The 12,004-nt window shown below is 43.4% G+C and overlaps 1 protein-coding gene across 4 annotated transcripts in view; it reads right to left on the reverse strand.

Moving 5' to 3' along the window:
- Positions 1-288: 288 nt before the first annotated feature.
- LOC146624997 (uncharacterized) overlaps positions 289-12,004 on the reverse strand; it is a 140,774-nt gene continuing 129,058 nt past the window's right edge. For 3 of the 4 annotated variants that reach the window (XM_085362585.1, XM_085362586.1, XM_085362588.1), the window contains 6 exons: positions 11,712-11,768; positions 9,747-9,839; positions 8,986-9,067; positions 8,750-8,862; positions 4,872-5,064; positions 289-4,553 (listed from right to left, as the gene is read on the reverse strand). In XM_085362585.1, the coding sequence (XP_085218711.1) occupies positions 4,549-4,553; positions 4,872-5,064; positions 8,750-8,862; positions 8,986-9,067; positions 9,747-9,839; positions 11,712-11,768 (543 nt within the window). In that variant the 3' untranslated portion in view covers positions 289-4,548. The remainder of the gene's footprint in view (positions 4,554-4,871; positions 5,065-8,749; positions 8,863-8,985; positions 9,068-9,746; positions 9,840-11,711; positions 11,769-12,004) is intronic. The other variant, XM_085362589.1, reaches the window with a different exon arrangement.

The raw sequence follows: 12,004 nt of genomic DNA on the forward strand, positions 1-12,004 counted from the left end.
TTTTCCCTTCCAGTGACAGATTGATCTTCATTACTTTACTAGAATAAGCTGTCTGCTTACCTGTCCTGGTACAACCACACAACAAGGTCCACTGTGAGCTGTTGTTTCGTTTAGCATTTCACACAAAGCCTACAATTCACACTAGCAACATACTTTTACTTTAATGGTCTGGATGTGTCTCATGTTTTAAACTTTCTGCATATTCTGTTGTTTTAATTTCGGCGTACCTGCTTGAGAGGAATGAAATACACACAAAACACATCAAATCAAATGTGAGTTTTAGTCCAATTTATTTGTTTAATTATCACATCACTAATTAACAAGTAATCACAATACATTTTTTTCCAAACCGAAAAATAAAATTCAAATTATGAAAAACAAACACACACACGCAAAAAACAAAACAAAAACAAGGAGGTTCTTCAAATGACAGAGTAAGTCTACCTAACACATCCCATAGTTTTTCAGCATGCTCTGCAGGTACAGTAGGTGTTCGTTAGCTAGTGTTACACTTGCATGTCAGATGTGAGTGTGGCAGCGTTCGATGAAGTACTACGAGGCTCCTTGGACAGATTTCAGAGGAGCTTTTATTAAATAAGCCAAAATGTTAGCTACGGTTCATTTTCTCAGCCTCAAATAAGAACGTTTTAGGGTCTCTGCCCTCTGAGTGCCGTAACAGAGCGGCTAATAGGCTTTGATATGCAGAATGTCCAAATGACAGGCCTGTATGTGGACCTCTGTGCCCACTGTTATGCAGTGGCATGTGATTCAGGTGCATTAGCTTCATTCCCATTTAGCTTTATTCTTTTATTATATGAACCTGCAGAGGTCACTGTATGCTTACAGAAATGTTTCTCACCTCTTAGGACTGGGCTTGCAAGCATAATTTCATAGTGTGCAGACATACATGTGCGTGCACTATACATTTTGTTAAAAAGGCTGCAGTTAATTAAATAATTAAGCATATATACGTCAATGTTTCTAAATCGAGCTGCTGCGACAACTCAAAATAAAATCATCTGCTATAATATTTGAAAGACTTGAAGAAGTGCTGCACTGGGAGTCTCAATTCTGGGCGAGATGCAGTCTGTAAAAGTGGCTGTGACAAATTTGATATTTTACACCCTCCAATCAGATGAGCACGCCCCCCACAGAGCTACAGGAGTGCATACGTTGTGTCTTTACTGCACTTATATCTCAAAAGACATTCTTTACTTCGGTGGCCCCTTTCAATAAAAACAGGTAGACCTTTTTATTTTTGCAGTTCTTAAAAACAGCCATAATAGTTATGATGCTTCCTTAAGGGTACTTGGAAAACTCCCCACCAACCAACCCTGCTTGGTATCTACTTTGCTTACTTCTTATATTTTAGGGGCCATGAAGAGGACTACAGAGCACATCTGTACACCCGTGTACTGGTAAGTAGAAACTCTGGGAGAAAAGCAAAGCTAGAAGAAGTTGGGACAGGCACAAGGAAGCTTTTTGCTAGAAGACAGCTGCTGCGGCGCAAACAAAGCAATTCAACTGCTTGATGACAGCTTTTATTAACGCGCCACCATCTGCATGTGAAATATTCCCAAAGACAATTCCAAAGACATTGGTTGACTTCCCGTCCCTGTACTTCTGTTAAAAATTACCGATGACTAAATCGATTAACAGCTGAAGAAGAAGAGAGAGGGCATGGGCATTCACACTACTGCAAAAGCTCACTCAGAATGAAGGATCACTTATTCCTCATTATTTCCACTCCATAACAGTCAACCCTCGCTGATACACTCAAGCTTTAAGGTGCTAAAGAATGTCATCAGAGCTTTTCTACAAATCACTGATTTTAGTGTCAGCTTGCACTGAAAACCTCTGTGTTTCTGTAGTTGGATGCTATTGCTAGGAAGAGCCTAATGAAGCTGAATTTGCATTTTGCTTTTTGGGAATTTTGCTACATTTGACAAAAACAATGACTTTGCAAACACAGACTGGAAACAACTGTGTGAGTAGTTCAAACGTAAGTACTGTTCTTCAGAAAACTGTCGGGTATACCTCAAACATTTTGGCAGTTACACGATGAGTTTCACCTCGCGGCGTCACAATGTTAGCTTAGATTATTGTGGCCAAAAGGATTAACAGCACTATTTCTTATTGTGATATCAACAGAAAATTACAAACAAACCTCTCATGCTAGTGAGGTAACATTTTCAAACATGGTAGCTAAACATGGTAGCTACTGCTAGCTACCAGAAGCTTGTTAGCTTCTTTCAACGCATTGTTTTGGTTTTATAATTTGGAACTTTGCTGTTTTACTTCATTGTCATGAACCCTGTTTTCAGACATAACAGCAGACAGCTGTTTGCAGTTTTAAAAAAAGCACCAGATGGGAGGCAAGTACAGTTAGCAGCTGAGTGGTGAAAAAAGCTAGCCATTAACTGTAGCATGTAGCAGCTAAAGAGTTGGTTGAGTCGAAGATAAAAAGAAAATGCTGTTCTTTTATTAAGCTAAGACGTATTACATGGACTGAAAAGGGCATGCTATGTTTGCTAACACGTTCCCCATCCTAACTTTATGAGATAATGTTTTGATCTATCATATTTTCATTTGCCAGTCAGTTAGATGTATGGTATCAGTTTCAGATGATACCCAGCCCTTGTTATATTACTTTAATGACTGCTGACAGAATCAGTTTGACAAAGCCAAAAGAGCAAACAAACAAACAAAAGAAACCCTCTTTAAATCCTGACAGTGGCTGACCTGTGTGTGTGTTTGAGCCACGGAGTTGGTGCATACAAATCTGTGGTCAGCTGTGAAATTCAATCATGATTTTAAAAAGGGGAAACAAAGATTACAAACTGGTTCTTCCTCTCTGTTTCCTTTAAAACATAAATCAGCTAATCTCGACACTAATTGACCAAACCACAACACTTTCATAATGGACATCAGCCTTTAACCTAGAGTCATATTATCTGGCCATGCATTACAAAGGCAACATTTGATTACATTGCTACAATAGAAGAGGATAAAGCCACATCGTCCCTGCTGCTGTTCCAACAGGACACAGGAGTGTCAGCTGAAGCTTTAGCCAAATAACATGCTACCATGATCCTCACACACCTGAATGGGACAAGAAGCACTATCAGGAAAGGGTCACTTACAGGATTTCCTTTTAACAGCAGCACCAGATTTCTCCTGGCATTTCCTTTCACTCCCTCTGAGCAGTTTTAGGTCAGAGCCTGGGTCAGCCTCATTCGCTGTACTTCAAAATGACAGGAGGCACATACGATACACACAGCTCCTTCGACTTCAGACATATTTCATATTTCCTCATCCACATTTGGGCTGCAGACTGAACTTCAACTTCCTCTATTACGTTTCAGAAACGTTCAGGTTACAGGCTTCCTGCTATTTTGCCATTAATAAAAAAACAACCCTTTTCACGCTTCTAGCCACGCCTGCTTTTTCAACGTCCTCTCTCCCTCTGAATCTCTTTCGTCACTGTGTGTCTTGGTTTAGAAAAACCTGTGCGTGTTTCCAAGATTTTCTGATCAGACAAAAAAAAAAACGACCGCCCGTTGTATTGCTTATGCAGGAAGACACTATAAATAAATACAACTTTGTTTTAAAAATCAATGAAGGAGGAGGAAAGGAAAAAAAGAAAGACGCAAGAAATAAGATGAGCAGAACACCGAAGCTCATTTTTACACGATTTGTGTCACTCAAACACATCATCACAAACACAGAGAATAAAGAGTTAAACAGCCTACATGTTGTCTAGCTTTATTTTGTTTGTCAGCGCGTTTATGGTAAGTGTTGCTGAAGAGAGAGGAGGAGACGGTGAGATGAGTTACTATGATGTCACTGAAGCAGAGAGTAAGTGGATGCAGGTAACAAACAGCCCCTAGAGTCACAAAGGAAAGAGAAGCCAGGGTTTCCATGCTGATTAGTAGATGAGTGAAGTGACTTGCTGCTGACGCTGCTGTGGGTGCGGATGCTACTGGGGGAGGGTGATGGAGAGCACAGTCTGCCACAAGGCTGTGGGGTGAAGAGGATCCAAGCAAAAACCCAGAATGTGAGAAAACCTTACTGTGCCCTCGTTTCCCCTTCGCCTCTCACCAGGCACAGTCTACACAGTCACTCAGCCAAATCTAGCAGGGCGAGGGTGACGGCGCACAATCAGTGTGAGAGGAAAAGCATGATGGAACTACTCGATGGGTCAAAATGTAGCAATAGCAGGTTAGAGATATTGAGAGGGGTCACAACGGTCACGATCCCTTTAAGGAGCTGCTGCGGTCGACCCCCTGGACCTCCACCTGGAGCTGCAGCGAGGAGGGGGCGAAGGGGGAGCTGACGCAGCCGACCGAAGCCAGCGACTCGATGAGGGAGACACTACGAGTTGTCGGTTGCTGTTGTTGTTGGTGGTAGCTGGTATGTAGGGAATAAGAGGAGCCGTGTGGGTGGGGTCTGTTACTGTTGTTGTCCTGTGGGGCTAGCCAGGTGACGATGTCAGCGCCGTGGTCCGTGCGAGAGCGAGCATTCTCGCGGAAGTTGAGCTTGAAAGACTCAATCTAAAGCAGAAAGAGGAGGGGAGGACAGGTAGGGAGAGGGGGAGAGAACAAGAACAAAGAAGGAAAACAGGAAAGACAAGGTGGGAGAGGGGGAGGCGGTGACGTTGAGGGGGGGAGTTGAAATGAGGAGGGCAGAGGGACAGCAGAATTAGATGCCTGTAAGATAAAAGATGGTGATGTGATCAGGAGCTTTGGACTGCAGACAGCACAACAATCAGACACTCGGCTCAGCAGGACAAGTACATCAAACCTTTCCTGCCTCCTCCTGGTTCACTATGTGGGGATCCCACCCAAACTAACACACCAACACATACTTACTTGTCTCTGGGATGTGTGAGTCCAGAGCCTGGGGCTCCTGGAGGCCCTCACTATGACAGGGAGCCCCGTCCTTCAACCCATTCTTCAGGGCAGCGGGGCCCCCAGCCTGCCCTGGCTCGGAGCCTGGGGCCGGGGCAGGGCTGCCACTCAGGGGGTCCCCACTCCCCTCTGTTGCCTCCTGTGCCCCCTCAGCCTAGAAACACATAGCAGGATGTGTCAATTGGTGGGGATGGAACAACCTGGCTCCAAATCTCCATCATCATGGCTGAGACGTAAAACTATAAGTTTTAATTATTATTATAACTTTTTTGTGAACAGCAACATGAAGTTCTTCAAACAGCAGTTTATGAGTAATTTATTTAGACATTTTTGGATGACAAGAATTTGATTAATGCAGCTAGAAGGATGTGGAGCCAGACTGAGGTGAGGTATGGAAGCTCTGAAAGGTTCAGCGAGAAAAACGACTTAACCTACATTGCTGTCTTACGACTTAAAAACAGGTGGAAATAACAGATTTTGCCAGGATATTCTGTAAAATAGTCCTCAGACTTGTACAGGTTAGCATCTTCAGTGAAGGATCAGCGCTGGTGATGAGAACTGGGTCTCCCCAGCAGGTGACTTATTTTCAGATGAAGCGTCCAAAAGGGAATTAATTCAGGAGTGGAACCAGAAGTGTGCTCGTCCTTTCCCCAAAGATTCACCAGGTTACGAACCTGAAATTGTCCCTGATGGTCAGACTGTCAGTGAGGACTCCACTGCAGTGTCCTGAGTTAATGTGTGCAAACAGCTTTAGGAATGATCTCGGCAAAATCCTTGTTCCACCTGTTCCCCAGTGCTGCACTCTGAGGTAAAACTACTGGATCAGTAATGGAAAGTGGATCCTTTCCCCTTTGGTTGGGAACTCAGAGCTTTCATAGTGGAAAAGAGATGGAAATACAAAAGACCCAAAAAACAACAACTTAAGAATACAATATTACAAATAACATCTGAGCATGCCCAATGAATGCAATGATAGAAATATAACTGAAAGTCAAACTCATCACCGAACAAAGCTGATGTAATGTGAAGGACACGTCTCTACAAAGTGCCAACATTAGCTTCTCCCAGTTAAACCCACTTTAAAACCCTTCTCCTCACACACAAGTTCTTTAATAATAAGGTTAAAGGTCAACCCAACAGAGCATTTCACTCTCACACTGCAGCCTTAGTCGTGGGTCCTACAGTTTTTGAAGTCGAGCTCTCAGCTTTCCTCTTCTGCTCCCAGTTTGGATCCATGAGCAGACTGTTGCTGACTGCTGATTTGGAGCTACATAATAAAACTGAATTGAATTGAACATTATTCTATCTTGGACGAATTTAATGTCACTGTAACAATTTCTCCAAAAGCAAAAATCAAAACCTGTCAGAATGAACCAAAGATGCCTGAACAGCTGGGAACACACTGAGAAATGAGCCAGGAAACAGTTTCCCTTCCACGGAACGACCACAGGCAAGACGCCTAAGAGACTGTGTGTGTGTGTGTGTGTGTGTGTGTGTGTGTGTGTGTGTGTGTGTGCATTGTAATGAAGGAGCAGTAATAGACACTAAACATGGGATTGTGCAACGGTTGCAAAGGTTCAGGTTCTGCATAAATCTGGATTCTGCAGAATGGAAAAAGGGGAAACTGTATCCTTTCATTGCTTCCAAAATAAAGATACATTTTACAAAGCTGTGCAAATCAGTGCTAAAAATAGGCTCTCTTATTTTGATGTTTGTTCTATTCGTAGCAATGATCACGAAGATCACGATGACCGGGCAAGCAAACTAGTGAATGAGGATGAAGATGTGACGATGTGGTGACCATGAAACAGACAGGCTGCCATAGGCTGAGGGGACAGGTGACATCATTATCATTTGATGAACTGGTGAATTTATATCCATTCTTTTATGTAACATGAACATTTTGAACGTTTTCAGTTTTTATTAAAAAACCAAAACCAAAAAATGGGCCCTTTATCTGTCACGGCTGCTTTCTGTGTCTCTGAATGTGCTGGGGGAGCATCCAGACGCTTTCACAACAGCAAGCTCAGGAGACAGGAAGCTGGCTGCAGGGAGGAGGGTTCGAGGCCAGTGTGTGAGGCCATCCCACCTTACATGTCATTACCAACACAGAGGCCGAACAAGACCAACGGAAAAAGCCAGAGTCTTCATTTTTTGCCCCGATACACAAGTAATCCCACGATGTAACACATTTTTAAATACTAACATGCAGACGCATGCAGACCGGAAGGAACTGAATTCACAACAGTGTCCTTCAGACAGAGGTCAGGGTTAGAGGGCGATGCTGCGAGACATCAGATGCAAAGCAGTTTTAGAAGGTTCTGATGTCACGTGTCAGTGATTTTCAGGACGGGATTTTTTCATAAATTATTATTTTATTCTGATTATTCTTCTGATGAAATGATCCTACGTCTGTGAGAATGAAGCCAAGACAATCCTGAAGAAGCAGGTTCGGTCTTTTTTAAACTTAAATTCAGTTGTGACTGTTTATTGAAATGTCCTTGCTTCACCCTGTGAGGAGAAGTTGATTTATGTCGACTCGAGCTCCCAGAACATAAACTCCACAACAATTGTTGTCTACAAGCTACAAGCAAAGTTAGCCTTGAGACCAGGGCTGATGCTCCTGCCTCAAGTCTCACTTCTGGATTCATATCTGCCTGGATCTTGTGCCCTGCTGACAGTGGACAGCTCACACAAAAAGCTGTGAAACTGCAGCTTTCATACATAAGGTTAAAAAAATCTATATTGTTCTTATTTTATTCATTTATCATAAGTGTCGTTAGTCTCATGAGGGATTTAGAAACACGGGTGCAGTCACTTCATTTTAATACCAAGAGCGTTTTTTTTTCACCGTTAAATATGGATGAAATCAGCAGAAAACTGTGTGTCAGGTTGCATGATTGAAATATTCTCTTTATTTTGGGCCTTGAGAGGGTAAATCGGAGGTTGTGATTTTAACCAAACCCAGTTCGTCGGTAAGTTAAATGGCACTTTTCACAGATACAAATCACAAAGTGCTTCACAATACAACCAGAAATATAAATAATAATATAAAACATTAATTAAAAGCTTGTTTGTATAGAAATGTCTTCAGCTGCTCTTTCAAAGAGTCGATGGAGTCTGTACAGCCTAAAGACAACAGAGCTCCACAGCTTTGGTGCCTGTACGTGGGACCAACAGTGACCTCTGACCTGACGACCTAAGTGCTCAGCAGGTCAGAGATAAACTGGGGAGCCTCACCGTGCAGAGCTCTAACAGATAAAACTACTATTTTAAAATGAAACCTAAAATTTACTGACAACCAATGAAGAGAAGCCAAAACTGGAGTAATGTGTGAGCTGTTGGTGCCGCAGCGTTCTGTACTGAAGGTCTGCTTTGGGTTGTAACACTAGTGAATAGCAGGTGGGCGGGGCTTCTCTGCTTCCAGTCAGGGATGACCATGACGAGGTCATGTACCCTGTCGCTGACATCCAGAAGCACTTTTGTTACTTTGTTTAATATGAGCACTGTACAGTGGATGTCCGTACTGGGAGGATGAGAGTGTGTTAGTGCTGTAATGTAAGGATAAAGGCCATTATCGCCATTTGTGGACATAAATTTAAAAAAACGTTTCTTTGTTTTTTCTGTCGTGTTGTACCAAACCCTGACTCACCAGTTGTCCTTCATATTAACTGTAACTGTTGTTACAGCGCTACTTTCTTTATTCATGAAAGCGAGTCACCCCAGCTGCAGCTGGCGCTCATCGTTTTCACTCTTTAGTTTGTTGACTGATCAGAAACAGTTCAGTGGATTCAGAGGGACGTAAACACAGCGTGCACGGCTGTGGCTCGCGATCTCACCTTGATGTTTCCTCCTCCAGGTGAATGGCTCACATTGTCCATGGAGCCCACTTTGGACTGAGCCTTTTCCCTAAAGTTCACTTTGTGAGACTCGATCTTCACATCGCCGCCTCCTGCAACACACACATGTACGCAGATGCAAGCTTGTGCAGTCACAGACAGCCTGTAGTGCTGATGTATTGATTCATTGTTATTGTTTTATGACTGCAAACTCAGAGCACACAGGTTTAGCTCACCAGGCTTGTGCTTAAGGTTGTCCTTGGAGCCCAGCTTTGACGTCACCTTACTGACGTCCACCTTCTTGTTGAGAATCTGCACCTGTTGAATGTCACAAATGTTCCTTCTTTAATCCACAGATTCGTGTAAAAATGCTCGACTGTGGTTGAATAAAAGGACCAATCAGAAAAAAGAAACCCAACGTCCTGATTATACTTTGAGTTACCAGCATCAGGACAAACAGCACGCTGAACAAACCGCATCTTCTAGTTTCTTCGTCCGTGTTGTAGAAAAATGTTTTTTTGTGAAATATGTTTGTGCTGAACCCACGACAGAGACTAAAGGGAGGAGCTTGGCACAGCATCATTGCAGGAAACCAGAAACCCCAGATTTCTCTCAGTGATTTTGTCCTTACAGAACCAAGACAGCCAATCAGAGGGCAGAGGCTCCTGTTGGGTTGAGTAGGGTTTAGTAGGTTAGTGGGAGGGCGGGACAACACAAGACAACTTTAAGGAAGCGAGCAGGAGTGTGAAGCAGGTTCTGGGGAGGGGCTTGTACCTAAGCTTGGCCAGCATGCCAACAACTACAAAGCTCCATTTTCCAGCCAAGAGCAGCATTTACGTTACGAACATCGTCTTACATTTCTCTTCTTTACACTGTGCCTCTCTTACAGCATTTCATCTGTGGCCTTCCCTTCATTCGAGCCATTTTAATGGGCTCTAAATATCAGACTAACTGGCCGGGACATGTGGGCTCTGGTTGTGGGCCAGACAGTACTTACATTCCCTCCACCAGGAACATGCTTCATATTGTCCTTGGAGCCCAAGCGAGATGTGACGTGGCTGAAGTCCAGCTTTTTGGAGACTATCTGAACCTATATGGACACAGCATAGCAGCAAGAGGGGAGCAGAGAAGAGCGAGGGAAAAGAGGGGAGGAGATGATAGAGGAGAGGTGAGGTAGAACAGAAGCAGAAACAAGAAGAGAAAGTGCAGGGAGGAAGAAGTCACCATCACAGGTAGGGTTAGAAAAGAAAGGATAGAAGGCGGAGCGAGGTTCTCTTTAACTAAACATAGCCGGTCGTTCAGCATCGCTGCTGTTTAAATAAGATGGAAACAGAGCACCAGGAGAAAAGGACAGCTGAAGGCCCCAAAGAGCACACCGAACCTGCTTTATGAAGCGCACACATGCAGCACAGCATACAGACGTGAACGTCTCGGACCCTCATTAAACTCTTTAAACGGAGACGCTGCCGCACACGTTGGTTAGCTGAACTAAACATACACCAAGAATTAAAACACACATATTATTTACAATACGTCAGGTTAGACTGCTAGACCCAACACACACATTCTGCATCCAAATGAGTTTAGTACGGTGGCCCTGAGAGGTCAAACACACCTTAACAAAACAACAGTAGACAGAAAAATGCAAAAGCTCATGAAACACAGCAGACGTCGAATAAAACACGTGAAAAATAGAAGAAATGCAGAAATAGCTAAAAACTAAATCACAAAGGAAAACAGAAGCGTTTCTGGGGACACGAGAAGTGACAAGCTAACAAGCTAACAGGCTAACAGGCTAAAGGTCAACATGTATCTACAGTATTATATGAAACACATCGATAAAACACACCTGCACCTCCCTCACAGCACCGATGAGTCCTCTGCTTCTATTCAGCATGTTTGAATGTTACTTGTAATGAGTGCAGTTCATTTAGTTTTGTGTCCCAGAAACACTCGTGTTTTGTTTCTGATTTAATTTTAAGCTTTTGCTGCAGTTTTTCCTACAATTGTTGTTTTTTATTCAACTTGTGTTTTTTGGTGTTTTTCTATTTGTTTTGTCACCCTGACCTACAATAAGACGGAAACAAAAGAAGAAGAGCAACAAGCTGAAAAGTTGAAAGGTCCATAGATGACGTCTGTAGCTGTCTGGGTCCAGAACATAGTTTGGTTGCACTGCAGTCTGTGAGCTCAGTAAGCACGTTCCTGATGAATTTATGCTGTAAACGTCTATTTTTAAAGTCCCACTAAACACAGCATGGTGTTCATGTGTAAATTATGATCAGTGGGTGGACCCACACTGGCCATGCCCATCTTTTATATACAGCCTAAGGTAATGATCACACGTACCAATCATGTGCAGGTGACTGTGTCCATGTGTGACTGATCTTTATCTGGACTTCAGTGACTCGGACGCCCGTTAACAGTTAACATTTAAATGAGTTAAGGTCAAAGAATAATTCGTGTGCTTCTGTCACTTTTGTAATGCAATGAACCTGAGAAAAATGCATTTAGACTCCCTGGATGGTGTATGGATCGTAACACGTTTGGAATCGAACGTTTTATCTTTGTCCACAAACTACAGATTTAGACTGGGAGAGCAGCGGCTTGCTTCAAACAGCTTCTCTGCATTGTGTTAACTCACAAGCTGCTTCAAACCCCAGGCCAGGGTTAATTATCTTGGTTAATTAATGAGCAGAGGGTTCAAATTTAATTACAAATTAACCATAAATAATCCGATAACTAATTTCCCCACAGACACGTCTGATGCCCGTGTTGGGAGAAACTGAGAGAACAGGAGGCGTGTGCAATTTCAAGAGCCTCCAGTATACTGGCTAGCCTGCTCTTGTGCTCTCACTGGGTCGAGTTAATAAAAAAACAACAGAAATGAGAAGCAGAGAAAGGCAACCGGAAAATATATCAACAGAAAAGAGGGTCATGGTGGGAGGATGGAGAGGGAACTCACTTTGCCCTGGCTGCTCTCTTTGGAGGTGAAACCCCTGCTCTGAGAGGAAGGAGGCACCTGGGGAGACAAGTCCACACAGGGTCAACAACAACACCTCGTTAAAAAACACAGGAGGACGAGGTCAGAGTGCAGAGATTGTTTGGAAGCACAGCGGTGAAGGTAAGGAGTGAGGGGACAAAAGAAGGAGGGGAGCGAGGAAGAGTGGAGAGTGCATGCACAAGCAGAACCCGATCAACCCGATCGACTCCACAGTACTCAGTGCTCTGCTGTTTACACCATCGGACTGTGAAACC

Source organism: Diplotaxodon limnothrissa, linkage group LG9, assembly GCF_057381915.1.
Source record: "Diplotaxodon limnothrissa isolate DT_005_m linkage group LG9, D_limnothrissa_male_GT1.1, whole genome shotgun sequence".
In the NCBI taxonomy this organism is placed as follows: domain Eukaryota; kingdom Metazoa; phylum Chordata; class Actinopteri; order Cichliformes; family Cichlidae; genus Diplotaxodon; species Diplotaxodon limnothrissa.